This window comes from Geotrypetes seraphini, chromosome 1 (genome assembly GCF_902459505.1).
Source record: "Geotrypetes seraphini chromosome 1, aGeoSer1.1, whole genome shotgun sequence".
Taxonomy (NCBI): Eukaryota; Metazoa; Chordata; class Amphibia; order Gymnophiona; family Dermophiidae; genus Geotrypetes; species Geotrypetes seraphini.
In genome coordinates, this window is record NC_047084.1 from 357,565,076 (window position 1) to 357,586,430 (window position 21,355).

Here is a 21,355-nt window from a genome sequence, read left to right on the forward strand (position 1 = left end):
GACCATTTTCTAGAACTTTCTCTACTGCTTTCTAAGAGGATTCTATTCAGCACCTTAACTTGGCAGACACTTTGCCTCGTTTCATTAGATGGGTTATACTCAACTCTATGGTATCTCCTTATCTTCAGTTGATGCCACTGGCTCAGGAATATTTTGTTTGATATTTTAGGATAACGCATGGCTAAATTCCTGTATTGAAGTAAGAGTGTACAGGAGTTCAATGACATGGTTTTCCTGTCATCTTAAGTACTCCTGTTTCATATGGCACTTATACTAGGAGCTACATCTATCATGGCTCATTTCTCTGTTCCTTATTTTACTAAAATACAATTTTATATATTATGGTTCCCAGGTTTCTCATGAGCCATTATCAGAGGATAGTAGTTTTTAAAATTTCAACTACTTTCCTACTAGAAATATACTTTCATGGGTTCAGATCCCATTTTTAGTGGTATTCTATCCTTACTGAGCTCCTCTTGAGATGACTTAAAAAAAAAAAAAAAAAAGAAAACTCAACAATCAAGAATATTAAACAAATCCCTTCACACTTTCCTTGTTTACACTTTGAGGGGATTTCATACTTACTGGCATATTATTTTGATCATATGTATATCCTCTAGCTGTTTCTACTGATTTTCTCATTTTAAGATTTATTACATTACTTTTTCAGCCTTTGTGAGATGTAACAGATTAATAATATTACAAATATTTTTATTGAGAGGTTGTTTTTCTACACAGTAAGCCACTATATCATGTTAGTTTTAAACTCCATAGTGTTGGCTTTTCTAGAATACTTTCTACTTTTTATTCTCTAAAGCAATTCTGTTCAAGAAAATCATGCTTTTTGTGATTACAAAATTCCTTTCCTTCTCATTTGTATCTACTCAGGGATAGGACTGGTTTCAACTGTTCATTGAGTTTATTTATTTATTCAATTTTCTATACCGTTCTCCCAGAGGAGCTCAGAACAGTTTACATTAATTTATTCAGGAACTCAAGCATTTTCCCCTATCTGTCCTGGTAGACTCACAGTCTATCTAATGTACCTGGAGCAATGGGGGGATTGAGTGTCTTGCTCAGGGTCACAAGGAATAGCATGGGTTTGAACCCCCCAACCCCAGGGTGCTGAAGCTGTAGCTTTAACCATTGCGCCATTCTCTATATAGGTGCATTAGTCAGTAGTCCTCTCTTACAGGCCGGTGAGCCTGACTTCAATAATAGGGAAGATGGTGGAAACTATGATCAAGGAAGGCATTAGCGAGCACATCGAGAGAAATGGCCTACTGAGAACAAGCCAGCACGGATTCTGCAAGGGAAGGTCGTGCCTAACAAACCTTCTGTACTTCTTTGAGGGAATAAGCAGTCGGATGGACAATGGGGAGCCCATAGACATCATTTACCTCGACTTTCAAAAGGCTTTCGACAAGGTGCCACATGAAAGGCTACTTAAGAAACTGTGGAACCACGGGGTGGGAGGGGATGTGCACAGATGGATCAAGTACTGGCTGTCGGGTAGACTGCAGAGGGTTGGAGTAAAGGGTCAATATTCTGACTGGCGGGGAGTCACGAGCGGTGTGCCACAGGGATCGGTGCTGGGGCCTTTACTCTTTAACATATTCATCAATGACCTGGAAAAGGAGGCAAAGTGTGAGGTTATAAAATTCGCAGACGATACCAAACTGTGCGGCAGAGTTAGGACCAGGGAGGAGTGTGAGGACCTACAAAGGGACCTGGACAAGCTGGAAGACTGGGCAAACAAATGGCAAATGCGCTTCAACGTGGACAAATGCAAGGTCATGCATATAGGGAAAAAAAAACCCCGTTGTTCAGCTACAAATTAGGGGGGGTATTGTTGGGAGACAGCAGACTCGAGAGAGACTTGGGTGTGCTGGTGGATGCATCACTGAAGCCATCTGCACAGTGCGCAGCAGCCTCGAAAAAAGCCAACAGGATGCTGGGCATCATAAAGAGGGGCATAGCAACCAGAACACGGGAAGTCATCATACCATTGTATCGAGCGATGGTGTGTCCACATCTGGAATACTGCGTTCAGTATTGGTCGCCGCACCTCAAGAAGGACATGGCGGTACTTGAGAGAGTCCAAAGGAGAGCAACGAAAATGGTAAAAGGGCTGGAACACTGCTCATACGCCGAGAGGCTGGATAGGCTAGGGCTCTTCTCTCTGGAGAAAAGGAGACTCAGGGGAGATATGATAGAGACCTTCAAGATCATGAGGGGCATAGAGAGGGTGGATAGGGACAGATTCTTCAGACTGAAGGGGACAGCAAATACAAGGGGGCATTCTGAGAAACTGAAGGGAGACAGGTTCAAAACAAATGCAAGGAAGTTTTTTTTCACCCAAAGGGTCGTGGACACTTGGAATGCGCTACCGGAGGAAGTGATCAGGCAGAGTACGGTACAGGAATTCAAGCAGGGATTGGATGGATTCCTGAGGGATAGAGGGATCGTGGGATACTGAGGGAGGAGCTGGGATGTAACACGGGTGTAGGAAGTTAACCAGGAAATGAGTAAACCAACCTGGTCGTGCTTGTGTAGACCGGAGGGCTAGGACTTCGATAGGAAGGCAGGACTTAAATGGGAAACCAAGGTGGCAGGGGAGCCCCTTCTGATGATTCAGACAGGTCTTGACCTGTTTTTGGGCCACCGCGGGAGCGGACTGCTGGGCAGGATGGACCTGTGGTCTGACCCGACAGAGGCACTGCTTATGTTCTTATTTGTTTTTTAATCTTTTTGGCATCTCCATCACCTATATTTAGATTAAAATGACTCTAGGGTGTCGTTTATTATTTTCCAACCTCCATGCATATAGGTTTTCTCTGAATCTTCCATTTACCTCTAGTAGGGCATGAAGTTCCTCTATTCATTTTTTCCATTAGGTTCCTTCCCTTGCCTCTGCGCTCTTGTATCAGACATTAGGTCTAGTTTTTTTGTGGGACAACTGAAATCTTTCTGAGTTTCTTGGAACCTAACTCTCTCTCTCTATCCCTTTTATTGAAGCTAGGGAGTCCCACATGTGATAATATGCTTCCTGCTTGTCTAAGGATAAAGCACAATTACTTATTGTAACAGGTGTTATCCAGGGACAGCAGGCAGATATTCTCATAACCTGGCCACCTCCCCTAGTTGGCTTTTTTGCTTAGGCATAGAACTGACGACCTCGCAAGCTGGTGTTGGGTGGGAAAGCACTAGCACATGTGCAGTGTGGGCAGTCTAAAAGCTTTCTAACTTTTAAAGTGATACTACACTTTTCATTGTCCATACCGGGGCTCTATGGATGACATCACCCACATGTGAGAATATCTGCCTGCTGTCCCAGTTACGGTAAGTAACTGTGCTTTATCTTAGGACAAGCAGGCAGTATATTCTCACATATGGATGATATCATCCACGGAGCCTAGTAAGGACAGTTCAAAAGTGTATTGTAACTTTATTTATTTATTTTTTTAGTTCAATAAGTTTTTATTGAAGTTTTGTAAAAACAGAGATACATAAAGGAGAACAGAAGAACAAGAAGAACTGACACGTTCTCAAAGATACAAGTGTACATTCTATATGCAATAATAATGCAGGCAATTTACATCAGGATATATATCGTGAAACTTCACAAGGTAACAACAAACTATATATGTTACTTATACAGAACGCCAAAATTAAGACCTTTCAGCATAGTCCAACACATATGACCATAGTTGTTTATATGAGGAGAGAGACAGTCTGTCTTTTTCCGCTATTGACTTCTCATATTTGGCATAAAGACAAACAGTATTCCACCATTCATGATAATTAAGTGATGAAAAGTCCTTCCAGTGTGATAAAACAGTCTTAACAGCAATTAGCAAGAAACAGTGCAGAAGTTTTAGTCTACCTTTATCTAGTTTAGAAGTTAAAGCTGCACCTCCCATAACAATAACAGAATAGTCAAGTGCATCAGTAATAGGTAGTATGTCACAGATAGTGGACCAAATTTGGGACCAAAAAGGTTGTAATAAATTGCATGAGAACAACATATGATTCAAGGTAACAACATGAGTGGAACAAGACCAACGTAAGTTAGAGACATCAGAAGAAACTTTAGACAGTTTATACGGCGTCCAATATGCCCTATGGTACAAATATAACACTAGTTGTTTAATGAAAGCCGCATGTAGTGCCCCAAAAGAAGTAAGCCAGTGTGACTCCCACTCAATACAGGATAAATGTAATGATGTATCTTGAGCCCAAATTTCATACAATGCATTAGGACATTGGAATTTAGACGTTTTGATCAATTTGTACCACTTTGAGGCTTCACCATTTTTTCCACTAAATAGTGTGCACCATTCAAGAATGGTAGGCATATCATGTGTTAGAGAAAACTTATTCAAGTAATATTGAATACTATGTCGCAATTGGAACCATTGAAAAAAAACTGTGTTGGCGGTATTTTATAAGCAGAGGATAACTCAGCAAAGGTAGACAATGCCTTGTTCTCCATGACTTGTGAAATGGACCATATACCAACTTTGATCCAAGATTTCCATTCAACATGTTGACCCTGGATTTTAACATGTGGATTGAGCCATAAGGGAGCGAGAGTAGTAGAATTCCATTTAACAGGTGCTAGAGTGTCAAATTCATTTAGTGCCACTATGGTAGAGTTCAATATTAGATTGTCACATATGTTAAAAGCAGGTGCTGTAAAAGGAACGAATTTTAAGAAGGACATATAGCTGACGCTTCAATTGTAGCCAGGGTGGAATGTCTTGGCGCTTAACTTCCAAGAGCCACGTAGACCCCTGTCTGCCCAAAAATGCAACATGATAATCATATAAACTAGGGAAGTTCACACCACCATTACATTTAAAAGCTTTTAATTTCTTCAGAGCTATACGGGGTGTTTTATGGTTCCACAGAAACTCAGATAAAAGTGCCGCTATCTTCCTGTAGGTTTTGGCATGGAACAAAAAAGGTAACATGGAAAGCACATATGTAAGTTTAGGGGCTAACACCATCTTGATAGAATCCAATCTGCCCCACCAAGTGAGTTTCAGGGGCGACCAAGACGAAGTAATTTCTTTAACTATCTCAATAAGGTAGTCCTCATTGTACCTCATAGTTTCTTCAAGAGATGAACCAAAGAAAACTCCCAAATACTTTAAACGAGATTATGAATATTTCAAGCCAAGTTTGGATATGAGATCTTCACATGGGATGCCTGTCAATGGCATTACTTCAGTCTTTGAAACATTGAGTTTATATCCAGAAATTAATGACTTGTAGTATGTGTGGGATAGAGGGCACGGTGGTATAAATCATGACATCATCTGCTTACACTGATAATTTAATTGCCAAGTCACCCTTTATACTCGGCGAGATTTCTGATAGCTTTGAGGAGGGGTTCCAGAGCAATGTTAAATAAGAGTGGAGAGAGAGGACAACCTTGTCGTGTACCTCATGTGGGGTGGAATGCTTCTGAAAAGACATCGTTGATTCGAATCTTAGTGGAAGGATGAGAATATAATACTCATATCATTCTAATGAAAGTCGCTGGAAAGCCAAACCAAGACATCACTCTAAAAAGGTAGTCCCATTCCACACGATAGAATGCCTTTTCTGCATCCAATGCCATCGCTACCATAGGTTCCTTGTAGAGATTAGCTTGCAAGAGGACGTGTGCAAAAAGTCTCGTATTATCACTAGAGAGTCTGTATAATACTGGCCAACACAGAGTTTAGTCGAGTAGCTAATAATTTTGCGTACATCTTGGCATCGACATTTATCAAAGAGAGTGGTCTGTAGTTTTGCACATAAAGTGGATCCTTGCCCGGTTTAGGTAAAACAATAGTGAGGGCCTCTGTAAAGGTCCCAGATACCTCTCCAGTCAGCCAGATGAATGAAGTACTGAATCAAAAAGGGAAGAATATCTTCGCTGAAGGCCTGGTAAAATTCAACAGACAGACCATCTGGTCCTGGTGTTTTATGTTTTGCCATAGAATACAGAGCCTGTTCCATCTGCGATGTTGTAAGTGGCTCACATAATCGAACCTCTTCATCTTCCATTAGAGTCGGGTTTGGCAAGGGATCCAGAAAGGAATCGAACATGGTAGCGTCTGGAAGTTCAGAGGCATATAGGTCTTTATAAAAGAATTGAAATTGTTTGCAGATATCTGGAGTATTCAACAGTGTGACACCAGTCTCATCCTTAATGGCTGGAATGGTAGTTTTCTCAGTGCGTAATTTCAAGTAAGAGTGTCCACATTTCAAGTAAGTTGGTGTCCACATTTATTCATACTCGAATAATAACTGGCAGATTTCTGAAAGATCTCTTTAGAGGCCTCCGTGCTTAAAATCAGGTTATATTCCAGTCTCAGTTTCTGAAGAGAGGTCAGTTTTGTTTTGTTAAATTATTTATTTATAAAATTTTACAATATTTCCAAGCATATACATCTTGTACAGTAAAGTGAGATCAAACAACATATTAAACTAAAATTCCATAATTAATATTACTACAAGGAAATACTAATCTAGCTGATCTCACACTAGTCCTCAATGAGAGGTCAGTTTTTCAGGGTTATTTAAGTCCACTAGGTGTGAATTTTCTGCCTCTTGAATGCGATTTTCCAATTGTTGTACTTGGACACAATCAGATTTGCGTTTGGTAGCAGCGTATGCAATTATAAACCCTCTTATATAAGCCTTAAAGGCATCCCACATATTCTGCCAGGAATGTCGGAAGGTTTGTTAAATTCAAAGAAATGTGCAATATGTTGTTTGGTGGTAACTATGAAGTCTTCATTAGCCAACAAAGAGGAGTTGAATCGCCATAGACCTGAACACTGACCCTGATCAAAAATATTCACTGTAAGGAGAATGGAGGCATGATCAGAGACCAATATAGAATTGATTTGTGCCACTTCCACTTGTTGAGATAAAGAATAACTAACCAGAAAATAATCAATTCTTGAATATGAAGCGTGAGGCGGAGAATAAAAAGTGTAAGAACAATCCCCAGGATGTAGAATTCTCCACATGTCTAACATTTTCAATTGGCTCATTAAGTCTTGTATGCTATGCCAGGTTTTAGTAGGCCAGAATACAGATTTAGATTTCCTATCCATATTCTTGTCCAGTATTTGATTAAAGTCACCCCCCAATATACACGATGTGTTACAAGAAGCAGCGATCAGATCAGATATTTTGTGAAAAAAATCAGGATCGTCTATATTCGGGCATATATATTAATGAGACTAAGTTTGAACGTGCCTATATCTAGTTCCACTTTAATCCAGCGACCTTTGTCATCAGTAGTGCGTGATATAATCTTGACATCTGAACGGCGTTTAATTAAAGTAATGACACCATTTTTCTTCCCCACTGCAGGTGAGTATAAAGATGGGTATGCCCATTTAGGAGAGATCTTTTTGGATTCTAATTCATTAAGGTGGGTTTCCTGGTAGAACACTACATCTGGTTTATACTGTTCTGTATAGTAAAGTATTTTGTTACGTTTAATTGGGTTATTAAAACCTTTCACATTTAAGGAAAAACAGGTTAGAGGCATATTAATACATTATTGTGATATACACATTTGCAAAAATAACAGTCAATGGAGATAAAACCATAGCATCTCATATCTCATAGCAATCAACAAGACAGGCTCCATATAAAAAGAGAGCATGTGATGTACTCTGGTACGAAATGATATAGTTGGGTATATATAACTAATAAAGCAAAGTACAATTCCAATATTTGCTGATAATATAAGCAGAGAATCAGAACATCTCAGGTTAATCATGAGAATAGACTCATAATAATAAGAAAGCATGTGATGTACTCTGATGTTAAATAACACAGTTGGGTATAGAAAACTGGTAAAACAAAGCAGTATACCAAGAGCTACAAGTAAACATTATAAGGCAGGCCAAGCAGTATAATACAGGCAGTATAAGAAGAAAACAAGTGATGTACTCTGGTATTAAAAACAAAACAAAACACAGTTGGGCAGGTAGAACTATAAGAGTGCTGCAGCATGCCAAGATCTGCTAGCATAATAAGTATAGTAAGAACCCTATAGTGCTTTGAGGTGCGACAGAAACATTGTAAGACACCAAGGTGATGTACTCTGGTGCAAACATACACAGCTGAGTGGTGTTGCCATAATAAGTACAGATTAATGGGTAGAATAAACAACACCCTACCGTATCAGAGAGTGAATACTAATCATGGATGAAACATAATAATATAACATCAATCTATACTGGTGGCATACATGCAATAAGCAATAAAATAATAAGGAGAGAAGACCAGTTGGAAAATATGGATGAGAATATAGACAGACAATAACCTGATCAAAATAGCTGAAAGAAAGGTCTAGAAATACCATGAATGCTGCGTGTTTCATAAAACCATGGTACATAATGAACGGAGAGCACAAGACAAGACAATACAGAACAACAAGGGATACGCTGCAGCTAGCTACATTGAAATTGGTATCGATGTGAAATAAAAGGAACAACATCAATAAAACACACAAGAAGGAAAGAGAAATCATAGAAGAATAAAAGGCACCTGCATACCATTGAAAGAAAGAGACACTTGCATCAAGGAGAACATGAACAAATGTAAAACTGTAGATATTCGCCACGGGTATGCAAGCAGCAAACAGGGAGCAAAGGAAACCTTGAAATCCAGCGAAAACACTGTCAGTATGAAAAACATCTCCGGTAAGTAGAGCGAATGTATGAATTCAGAAACAGACTGGATGGCCTCTTGTCAACAGCTATATTTACGATAAGCGCAGGGATCAGCATGAGTGAGAGTGGACGGTATAATTCAATAGAGAGATATCCCTTATGATTAAGATTTGTCAATCGTAGTTGGGTGCACTCCTTCAATGAACTCGGCGAGGTCAGCAGGATTTGTAAAGTCCTTAGTGGTGTTGTTGAAAGTGACCCGCATACGAGCAGGATACATAATACTGTGCTTGGTTCCCATTGCAGTCAGTTTCAGCCGATAAGCGAGAAGCTGCTTCCTTTTCTTCGCTGTTTCTTTAGAAAGGTCAGGAACCAAGATCAGTTTATTGCCTTCAAATAGAACAGGGGAGTGCATTTTGGCTTTCTGTAGTACCTACTATACTTGTGCCTGACGCAGCAGGGTCACTACGATCGGGTGCGGGAATCTACTGGGTCGCACCACATGTTGGGGAACCCTGAAGGCCTTATCAAATTCAAGCTTCTTATCCGATGGTATTTTAAGGAGTTCAGGCAGTAGAGCGGCTAGGAAATCGGAGAGGTCGCAAGCCTCTCTGCCTTCCAGTACTCCAAGTAGTCTAAAACTCTTACGTTTCGCCCTGTTCTTTTCAGCTTCCAGGGCTAACTCGAGCTGCGTTATGCGGGAGGACTGCTAACTCGAGCTGCATTATGCGGGAGGACTGCTTAAAGAGAAACTTGATGGAATCCTCCAATGTCTGCATTTTGGCCTCCAGCGATTCAGTGCAAATCTTAACAGAAGCAAATTCCTCCCGAAAAGTGGTGAGATCAGTTTTCAAATCGATTATATCTTGTTTGGTATCTATGATTAAGTTCCGAATTGAGCGGAGCTCCTCCAAAATGGAGGCCGCAGATGTGTCATCAAGCTTTTCATCAGGAGATTTTTGCGGGCAAGATGGTTCAGCATTTTTGCGCTTACTGGTTTATTAGTAGCCATAGCCAGGGACTAGTAGAGGGGCAAATTGCACTAAAGTAGGAAAATATTTCAATGTTTTTCTCGGGTTATAATAATTTAAGAGCTGAAGCTCTGTTACCCTGCGACCATCCCAGTCGGTGCTCACCAGCGCTCCCGTATTGTCACTTTAAAAGACTGAAACATCTCAAGACAACCCATACCTTACATGCGCTGGTGCCTTCCCATCCAATGTCAGTTCACGGAACCATCAGTTCTCAGTTTTCTGCAGAGCTGAGAAACTTATTTTTTCCAGCCCATCAAACTTTAGTAGTTTCTTTTTTTTTTTTTTTTTTGAACATCATTTTTATTCAAGAGGCCACAAGAGAAACAGGCAAATCCAATAATACAGAACACAATTGCATAACAAAAAAGGCAGATACAGACTAGCAACAGTGCCTTCCTGTACATATTTTTCTTTTAGTTTCTTTGTTGTTTCTTTATTTTTTTCCTTCATTTTGGTAATTTTTTCCTGATTTTTCATTTTTGTGCCTTTGGGCTCATCTCAGCCTGTTTAAAGCCAGCAGCATCAGTACCAGCATCAACGTCTCGATCAACCTCTATATCATCAGTGCTGCCTTCATTGGGGGATCATCTAAAAAGGCTAAGAAACATAAACGCTCTTCCTCATTCAAGTATACATCAGTGTCGTATCGGGCGTCAACACTATCGACGCATCCTAAGCGTAGATGTACTGAAGCAAGGTCGCCAGTCTTATAAGTGGTGTCCTCTTGGAGGCATGCATCACTATCGAGATCACCAATGCCTTGACACCATTTGTACTGATGACTACCACAGTGCTGGTGCTATCCCTAGCGGACCAAACCAGAGAATTTGTGCAAAGAATTAGAATTGGCATGTTACAGTCCCATGTACTGCAAGCCCCTGCCATGACACATCCGATATCAGCCTAGTCAAAGTAAAGCTCCAAGATGCCATCGAGAGACAGATCTCAGACTCCATACTATTGACGCTTGAGGTCCAAGAGAACTACATCATCAAAATGTCAAAGTTTTTTAAGGTCTAGACACTCATCAGATTGGCATCATAGGACATATTAAAGTATTTTTCAATGCTCTCCTTGATGACATAGTCGACATTCACCTGTACGTTCACCTAGACATACGCCTCGATACTTCAACGTCTAACATGGCACTCTCCATCTCCAAGACAGGACATTGAAGAATATGACTGACTTTTCTCACTGTTCCTTGTCTGATTACCCAGAGCTGTCTGCTGAGGAGTCTTATGGGATTCCATCAGACCCATCTCTTCCACCTCCTTAAAGAAGATCATCACCAGAGAGTCTCTCATTTACCAAGTTCATCAGACAGATGGGACAACCTTTACCAATAAAAATAGAATCAGAGTCCTAGAGCAGAGCTCTTTGATGCCATAGACTATAAGGAATGGCCAAAAGATTGTCTGAAGCTTCCCTTCCATAATTTGATGAAAGATAGTATGTTCAAGAATTGGGAAGCACCCCTACTAGTCCAAGTGGCTCATTGCAAATGAGACACTCTGTACTGAGTTAAGTCTTGTCCAGGATTTGATAAGCCTTAATTGCAAAATCAATCACTCCTTATAGAGTCTGCATTGAAGAAGGCAAGAAGTTCAAGAACCTATGCCAGTACCCTTCCTGGCAAGGAGGGCAGAACATTAGATAAATTTGGTCATAGACTCTTTTCAAAACACAATATTAACCAGCAGAATACTCAGTTATAATTTTTACATGACATTCTATATGAAAACTGTGGTACAGAATTATCCCATTACAAACAATTCATACCTGAAGATCAATTGAATACATTCCAGCATGTCTCCAACAATCTTCTTGAAACAAAAAAGTATATGGCATGCTCTGTCTTTGATGCCTTTGATGTCACCTCATGAGCATCAGCACAATCAATTGCCATAAAGAGGCAAGCATGGCTCCAGGTGTCTGGCTTGGATGTCAGTGTCCAAGAGCGTTTAGCCAACATTCCATGCTTGGGAGATGTATTATTTGGAGACAAAATTGAGGAGGCTACCCAAAAAATCACAGAAAAGAAACAGAACTTCCAAATCAGCAATAAGACAGACACAGTCATTCATAGGTATTAATAATATAACATTAATGTAACAGATCATGATGAAAGGGCAGAAGACCTTTTATAAGTATTTTGTAAAAGGGTCTTTTACAGAGCCTTTTAAAAACTTTGGGTTTTGTGAAATCCCAGCCTAGATGTTCCACTTTTTACATGGATGTCCTTTATAAAATGGAAAATGATACATAGAAATATTCTATATAAACAATAGAGTACAGTACAACTGTATGAGTATGCATTGATGGATAGGCCATAATCATCGGGATAAATAAGTGAGTAGCTACATTGAAATTCATATACAATTGAATAAGGTAAGTGGAACTAGTCTTAATTATAAGGTGTGCAGCAAGCTAGTCCAGATGTAAAGTCAGCACATGTAGGCTTGTGAGAAGAGCCAGGCTTTCATCTGCTTTCTGAAGTAGAGGTAGTCTTGAGTCCTTAGTCCCTCTGGGAGTAAGTTCCAGAGTGTAGGAGCATGAGAGAGGCTATTCTATTTTAATCTGGGCCTTTATAGAAAATTTTAACTAGAAAATTATCTGTCCTTGGCAGGGGTATTATCTTGACTCCACTAGCCTTGTGTTTATAGCGTACCAAGAGGGGGTGGAGGTCCGCCCCGGATGCATGCTCTAAGGGGGGTGCACAGCCAACCCACCATGTCCGGAACCACCCTCCCTCCTTTCAACTTCCTCGCTGCCTTATCTCCCACCATAGCCTGTAAGCGAATTGAACCTATATTCGGGGCTCTAACACTGTGCTTGCCGGCTTCCCAACACTTCTCTGAAAGTGGAAGTTACGTCATGAGGGAGAGTATTACTCTGTTAGAGCCCCAGAGCATGGGTGAATTTGCTTACAGGCTACGGCGGGAGATAGGGCAGCGAGGGAGTCGAAGGAACAGAGGGAAGCTTACAACTCGCGGCTCCTGCTTGCTTCAAGCCTTCCTCACTTCCGGGTCCTGCCATCGCAGAAACAGAAAGTAGATGGGACCCAGCAGCGAGGAAGGCCTGAAGCAAGCAAGAGCAGTGAGTTGTGAATGCTGCACTGCTGACGGGTGTGTGAGACGGGGAAAGGGGGTGGAAGAGAAATGCTGCTGCACCCAGTTGGGGAGAGAGAGGGAAGGAGGGAGAAGGAAGACCGGGGAAAGGAAAGGAGAGGAAACAGAGATGCCAAGACCATGGGAGGGAGGGAGGGAAAGGAAAGAAGGTACCAGACCATGGAGGGGGAGGGAGAGATGCCAGGGCAAGGGGGGAGAGGGAAGGAGACATGCCAGCCCAGGGGAAAGGAAGGAAGGAGGGAGGGAGAGAAAGGAAGGAGAGGAGATGCCAATTAATGGAGGGGGATATGAGAGGAGAGAGATGCCAGGGCATGGGGGGGAGGGAAGGGAAACTAAGGTGAGAAATGTCAGACCAGAGGGAAAGGAAGGAGAGGAGGTGCCAGAGCATGGAGGGAGAGAGATGCCAGGGCATGGGGGTATGGAAGGGAAGGAGATAGAGATTCCAGACCATGGGGTGGAGTGGGAAGGAAGGAAAGAAGAGAGATGCCAGAGCATAGGGGGAGGGGTTGGAGGCAAAAATGGAAAGGGGTGAAGCTGAAATGAATCATGTACAAAGGAGAGAAGGGACACAGGATATACAGTTTAATGAAGGGACATAGAAAGAGGGAAGATGCCATATAGAAGAGAGGATCGACAGTGGATGGAAAGGGCAGAGAGGGTGGACAGTGGATGGAGGGGGTAGAGAGAGGGTGGACAATAGATGGAAAGGGTAGAGAGAGGTCAGAAGCTGGGTGCAAGGGGCAAAGAGAGAGGGAAGGGAGGGAGGACAAATACTGTATAGAAAGAAGAGAGCAAAAAGAAACGACAAAAGGTAGAACAATTTTTTTGTTGCTTTAAATGGAATCAAGTAGTATTGTAACTGTATTAATAAAAGTTTATAAATATGAAATGGAAATAAGCCAATCTTTTTTGGACTAAACCCCTTTCCTCAGGTCATGACAGGATACCATAACAGCAGTATACTGTAATGTCCTGAAGAAAGATTTGGCCTCTGAAAGCTTATTGAAAAATGGATTAGTCCAATAAAATAGTATTTTCTTTTTTTCTCATTATTTGTTTTATTTTTATTTGTTAATTTGTAAAGTGGTGATTATGTATCAGTTGTTTTTCAAATTTACATCTACTGTCACTGTCTTTATATTTTGCACAGTATTAAGGGACACGTGTCATTGTTTCTGTGGTGTTGTGGTGTTGCTTTGTATGCAGAGTCTGGTTTCTTGGCGGTTCAGTTTAACTTTTGTCTACATATTTCTATTTTGTGATTATTCCATATTAGGTGAGGGTGTATCTATGTTCTGCGTGTATGAAAAGGGCATGGTTTTCTGTTAGCATTGACTGTACAAGATCAATTGACTGTGCAGGATCTAGCTTGTTTAGTTTTACAATGCGTGTTGGCATTCTAGTGTTCACTGCAGTGTTTTAGATGCTGCCTTTTCCTAGGTACATTCTTGTTGTGTGATATGTGGATTGTTACTAAAAATCATGTTTTTCATATAGATGAGGGGGGTATCAAAAATGATGGGTCCTGGGTGTCACATATGTTAGGTATGCCACTGTTTATAGGCACTGACCACCTTGCAGAACACCATCTAACATGTGATCCTTGTATTTTCTTGTATTCTTAATTTTTGTATCCTGATTGGCCCAGCAGGGATCAGACCAGCACATTTCTGCCCCACTTCTTGGTTTGTTCCCTTCTGGTTCATAGTTCTTGTCTTCCTGTTCTACTCTTGTATTTATGTGCCAGATTTGCTACATCAGACTCCTCCATGGAAGCTGGTGCTCCCTCCTTCAATTGCCATCATTGTTTCCTCTTCCTCCCAAGGAAAGGGTAGCCTTCATAAATCAGAGCTTACAACTGCCTTCCATAATGTTGATCGTTGGAGCACAAAGCACACGCAGTTAACAAAGGCTGATATACTTCTCTGTCCAAATTTGCGGGTTTAGAACTTGTGATTTCGGTTATTTGTGAGTTTCTAAACCCTGACCCACCCCTGCCTCCAGGACCTCTCCACACTGTACCTGGTGGCCTAGCGGTGAAGCGGAGCGGGGCGATCTTCCTATGCTCCTGCCCCATGCAGAGCCATCAACAAAAATGGCTGCTGAGAGTTCCCACTGTAGTCTCGTGAGACCATGGGAACTCACAGCAGCCATTTTTGTTGATGGCTCTGCATGGGGCAGGAGCATAGGAAGATCGCTTCTGCCCCACTTCACCACTAGACCACCAGGTAAGGTGTAGAAAGGTCCAGGAGGCAGGTGGGTGGCTGTGGTGGGTCAGAGTTGGCTCTAAAAGTTATTCGTGATTTATATATATTCGCAGGCTGGCTTTGCCCCTAACCCCTGCAAATATGGAGGGAGAAGTGTATTTCACACACTTTTAAAATAGTACAGCGAGGGCAATCGCTTGATGCTTTACAGAGAGGTAGCAACAGACTCTGCAGATGTGGGGCATAATTGAGAGTGGTGCTGTATAGAGAATGACATGGGGTCAAATTTTCCCCTGTCCCCGCGGGAACTAATTTTCCCATCCCATCTCAGCGAGTTCTTTTCCCGTCCCTGCCCCATTCCTGCAAGCTCATCTGCACAAATCTCAAACACTTTAAAATCATAAGTGTCTGCGGTTTGTGTGGTTAAGGCTGAGCTTACAGGAATGGGACAAGGACAGCAACAAGACTTGCGGGGGCGGGGAAAATTTTGTCTCTGTGTCGTTCTCTAGTGCTGTATAAAGTTCTGATCCTGCTTGTAAATATTTTAATCTTGAGGAATGAAAATTTTAGCCTTCTCACATTGGCTACATCTTTAGCTGCTCTCTCTTTTATATTTTACGCTGTTAATGAGGACGTAAAAGACGTGGCTTCAACACACATATATGTCCCTACTATTGTAAAAACTATATTTATGGTATCAGTGTTATAAATATTATATTAATTTCAGGGCTGAACTATCAGTAATGCATGAAAGCAACTGGTCTTGACCAGTCGCTTTTTCCAGATTGCTATAAAATCAATCACTTTTTTTTTTGCATCGCAAAGCAGTGTTAGAGCATCAGTCTCTTGGCTAGTTTGCATGGCATTTCAATATTAATGACATTATTTGCATGGCTGGATCAGAGATTGAGCGATCGTTCTGGTGGTGAGCCATTTTGTGCATCAGGTCAGCAAATCCAGTCATCGCTAAACCAGTCAAAACTGATTTAGTGGCAATTGTTAGACGATCGCTGACTTTAGTGCACCTGAGCTTTGTGCTTTCAGTACCCTTCCCCTACCAGTCCTCTTAAAACTCACCCTCTCTAAGGAATGATCAAAGCTGGAAAAAGGAAAAAAGAAAGAAGGGATGTCTCCTCAGGCTACCTCCTCCTCCTCTGCAATCAGCCACATTACTGTCACAGACTGACAGAGCCACATGGGAGGATACAGAATGCAGCATTTTTAGTTGGTAGGACACAATTACTGTTCAAAAAATATCTCCCATCACTCTAACCACCACCCAATGAGCTCCCAATCAACGACATCGGAAATACCCATCTATATTATCTCTTTATCTGTGATCTAGAATGTACTGTAATTCTTCTACACTACACCCGATTTAACCGATCGAGTTGACATGTATTACCTCTGTAAAATGCATTATCTTCTGTTATATGTATTATCTTCTGTAATAAGTATTATCTTCTGTGAAATTGTAGTATCATAACTCATTACTGTTCCTGTAACTTACTCTTATCCTGAAATGTAACTCTACTGGAATATCCCAGATATTTTCTATATTGTAATCCGCCTTGAACCGCAAGGCACAGGCGGAATAGAAATCCCTAATGTAATGTAATGTAATTGATAGGTGGGGCTAGGGGGGAACAGCAGACACATCATTTCAGTAGGGGTTGGCAGCAGCAGTGATCAATGCAGATAATTGGGAAACAGAAATAGAAACCAGTTATGAGGATTTTGTACATGACTCCATGGTTGTTTGCTCTCCAAAACTTGCATGCATCCGTGGTTAAGAAAAGTTTGTGCAGTACTTACTAAAAAAATAAATTTAAAAAAATCTGTGACAGTACATCCTGACATAGTAGTCGAGAACTAACGTTTCCCTGAAAATAAGACAGTGTCTTATATTCATTTGGGGCCAAAAAAGGCACTAGGTCTTATTTTTGGAATATGCACACGATCATTTCTCCCTTCATGTCCTTCACTCCAATTCTTCTCTTTCCTTTCTCTCCCCCACATGTGCAGCATCTTTCCTCCCCTCCCTCCCTCATATCCCCCGTGCAGCAGAGGTTTGCCCAGCTTCTATCCTTCCCTCCCTCCCATTCCTCCCTTGCTCAGCTTCTATCCTTCCTTCCCTCCCTCCCATCCCTTGTGCAGCAAAACCCTTTAGCACCCGCCCCCACCGCACAGCCGAACCCCTGCTGACCCTCCATCCTTCCTTTGCCACTGACCACAAGCAAGCCTTACCTTCATCCGAAGCAGCGTCGGAAACGCAGCAGAGTGAAATCCCCGACGGACAAGGCAAAGCAGCCTGTTTAGAGTACTGCCGGCCCAACGCTGCTTCAGATGAAGGTAGGGCTCGCTTCGCGGTCGGCGGGGAGGGAAGGATGGAGGGTCAGCAGGAGTTCGGCTGTGTGGCAGCGGGGGAGGGGGGAGGCCAGGTTGAAGAGTTGCCGGAGAATCCCGGGACTAGGGCTTATTTTTGGGGTAGGGCTTAAATTAAGACCTACCCCAAAAATAATGCTAGGTCTTATTTTTGGGGAAACACGGTACTTTACTAGAGCATCTTTGGGTTATTCTTAAAATTAGTCCAATAAAAGGTATCTCAGCCTACATATAATGCTGTTTAAGACACTAAAATTTAATAAATGACCAGACTACATTTTAACATCTTCATAAGTCAGCAGCAACCCAAGCAAAGTGTATTCTATTTTTCAGTCTTGTTTCATTATTCAGCTTTACTGTATTTTCTATTAACAAGTAGGTGGCATGACTGGAGGTCCGTCTTTTTGTTTTGTTTTAGGTGTCTGCCATCCAGGTAAAGTGTTTCCATGAAATCATCACCATAGGGTATCGGGTCTATCATTCCTATGAACTACCATGGTTTAGAACTCTAAGTTGGTGAGTAGCAAAAATGAATGTTGGTATACATGGTCATATGTACAGTATAAGCTGATGCTGTCTCATGCATAAGAATTACAGCAAAACTTTGGATTGCAAATAACTTGGTATGCAAGTGTTATGCAAGACAAGCAAAACATTTTATTAAATTATAACAAGCAATACAATACAGTATACACACATCACATCATCACAACTGAGCCAATGGTTCTTCTCTCTCTCTGACCTGCAGGAGTGTAGTGACTGTTCTAAACAAGCAAGGTCTTGCAATACAAGTACATTTGTATTAAAGTTTTTGGGTTGCGGAGTTTCCATTATTTCTTATAGGGAAATTTGCTTTGATATATGAGTGTTTTGGATTACAAGCATGTTTTCGCAAACCAAGGTTTTATTGTACTCTGTTCACCATTAGAACTGTAGAATTGAGGAGGAAGTGACAACACCTGGTAGATGGCTGTCTCATTGGTGAGATCTCATGATCCCTGCCATAATTAGCAAAAATTGGTGATTATTCGATCCAGAGGAAGGCTACTAAAATGGTGCATGGTCTTTGTCATAAGGCATATGGGAACAGACTTAAAGATCCCAATTTGTATACTTTAGAGCAGTGGTCTCAAACTCAAACCCTTTGCGGGGCCACATTTTGGATTTGTAGGTACTTGGAGGGCCGCAGAAAAAATAGTTAATGTCTTATTAAAGAAATGACAATTTTGCATGAGGTAAAACTCTTTATCTATATATATAAAATCGGAGGTATGTATGTGTGTATGTGCCGCGATCACGCAAAAACGGCTTGACAGATTTGAATGAAACTTGGTATGCAGATCCCTCACTACCTGGGATGATATGTTCTGGGGGTCTCGCGGCCCACCTGCACACGTGGGCGGAGCTACAAACATAAAATCAGATTTCACCCATTCATGTCAATGGAAAAAATGTAAAAAGCTGCCATTCTCACAGTAATTCAAAAACGGCTTGACCGATTTGAACGAAACTTGGTATGCAGATCCCTCACTACCTGGGGTGATATGTTCTGGGGGTCTCGCGGCCCACCTGCACACGTGGGCGGAGCTACACACAGAAAATCAGATTTCACCCATTAATGTCAATGGAAAAAATGTAAAAAGCTGCCATTCTCAATGTAATTCAAAAACGGCTTGACCGATTTGAACGAAACTTGGTATGCAGATCCTTCACTACCTGGGGTGATATGTTCTGGGGGTCTCGCGGCCCATCTGCACACGTGGGCGGAGCTAAAAACAGAAAATCAGATTTCACCCATTTATTTCAATGGAAAATATGTAAAAAGCTGCCATTCTCACAGTAATTCAAAAACGGCTTGACCGATTTTAACGAAACTTGGTATGCAGATCCCTCACTACCTGGGGTGATATGTTCTGGGGGTCTCGCGGCCCACAACTCTATGTTGCTTGCTCAAGGATGGGTTCACCCAATAATTTATATGTTCTTGCTCCAGGAGGTGAAACTAAAATTGTTGTTTATAATCACGTTTTGCGTTAGTTGTATTGTATTCATTTTGTCAAATATTTCACATTATAATTTGAATATTGTACTTTTTATTAAGCTGTAAAAAAATAATTTCATTCACCACTATAAAGTATCTTTATTTGAATCCATTTACAGTGTTATTGCTATAATTAAATACCCATGCAACGCCGGGGCATCAGCTAGTAGTTTATAAAACTTTCCTTTAACAGTTAAAAGGAAAGATATATAAACTATAAAGAGTTTTACCTCATGGAAAATTGTCATTTCTTTAATAAGACATTAACTATTTTTTCTGCGGCCCTCCAAGTACTCTATTTTTTTCTGCAGCACTCACATTTAAAGTTCAATATATTGGGGGCGCGCTGGTGAGCCCGATGAGGTAGGCAGCCGACAGCGCGAGCTCCGACGGACCAGGCTCAAACTCGCTCGAAAACGCATCAATACGGCTGATTACTGCAGCGCATTTGCTACCTAAGTGAAGGGCAATGGCTTCCAGCAAACCCGGTAAGCGCAAGAGTGCCGAACCCTCATCGCCGGCGAAATCGGACGGGGCTAAGGCAGACGAGTCTGCTACGGCGGCCATTTTGTCTGAGCTCCGCGTGATTAAAGATCTTCTAGTTGACACTAAGCAGGATATCAGTGACATGAAAACTGATATCGCTGCATTAAAGGAAGAATTTGCAACAGCGCAGGCAACGGCAGCCCTTTTGGAGAACAGGACCACTGCAGCCGAGTCCTCTATTAAAACCCTACTCAAACAGCAGAACCGCGTGGCTGCACTGGAGCGTGCAATCGAAGATGCTGACAACCGTGCACGTAGGTCCAGTTTCCGTCTTTTGGGTCTCCCGGAAGGTCGGGAAGCGTGTGACCTGGTGGAATTTCTGGCGGTTCTTCTTCCTCAAATTCTACAAATGAATGATGATATCAAACCTGACTTTGACTGTGCTTTTAGGCTGCCGCAGCCCAATACATTTCACAAGAAATATCCCAGGCCTATTTTAGTCACCCTCCTTCGACATCAGCAGGTTATTAAAATAATGCAACATGCCAAGATGCACTCTCCTGTCACTTTTGAAGGGAATAAAATATTATTTGTTCCTGATCTGGCGAAAGAAACAGCGAAGAAGAGAAAATCATTGTTGTCATATCGGCCTCAATTAAAAGATATGGGAGCCAAATTTGGCATGCTGTACCCAGCTCGCATGAGGGTCACCTTTAATAACACTACAAAAGACTTCCTTAACCCTGCAGACCTTGTAGACTTTATTGAATCAGTGAAGCCCACCACCATTGATAAAACCTGAATCAGCTGGTAGTATACTATGTTCAATTTAATCTGTCTTGTGCTGACGCTGTCAGCACCAGTTATACCCATGTGTTGCAGTGCTGCTGTTTATTATTATAATGCCTGGTCTGTTGGAGCCCTGCTGTTTAGGGCTTCTCTCTTGTCAGCTTTCTGACCCATGGTGTCGTTTACCTGTTTGTTACAGTTTACTGTGCTACTGCAGAATTTCAAATTTGTTTATGTGCATTTCAGATTTTTAATTCTTATGGAGGGGCTATTTGTATCTATATGGAAATACATATATGTACCATTGCTGTGTATTAGCCAAATTGCTAACTCAATGCTATCTGTTTTCACTATACTTAAATGACATTAACATGTTTTTCTCTCAATGTGAAAGGATTTCATAATCCAATAAAGAGGCTGAAAATCTTGCGTTACACTGAACAATACAATCCAGATATTGTGTTCTACCAAGAAACTCACCTTACTGCCACTGAAGCTCTTAAGGTTGCTCCCAAATGGGCTCATGTTCCGTTGTTCTCCCCTTCTGTGGGCAGGAAGAATGGAGTTATAACATTGATTCGCAACCGCC

General features: G+C 41.5%; 1 protein-coding gene across 2 annotated transcripts in view; it reads left to right on the forward strand.

Moving 5' to 3' along the window:
* Positions 1-21,355, forward strand: part of LOC117345659 (phosphatidate cytidylyltransferase 1) — a 369,244-nt gene that overhangs the window by 151,645 nt on the left and 196,244 nt on the right. For both annotated transcript variants that reach the window (XM_033914615.1, XM_033914625.1), the window contains one exon: positions 17,869-17,966. In XM_033914615.1, the coding sequence (XP_033770506.1) occupies positions 17,869-17,966 (98 nt within the window). The remainder of the gene's footprint in view (positions 1-17,868; positions 17,967-21,355) is intronic.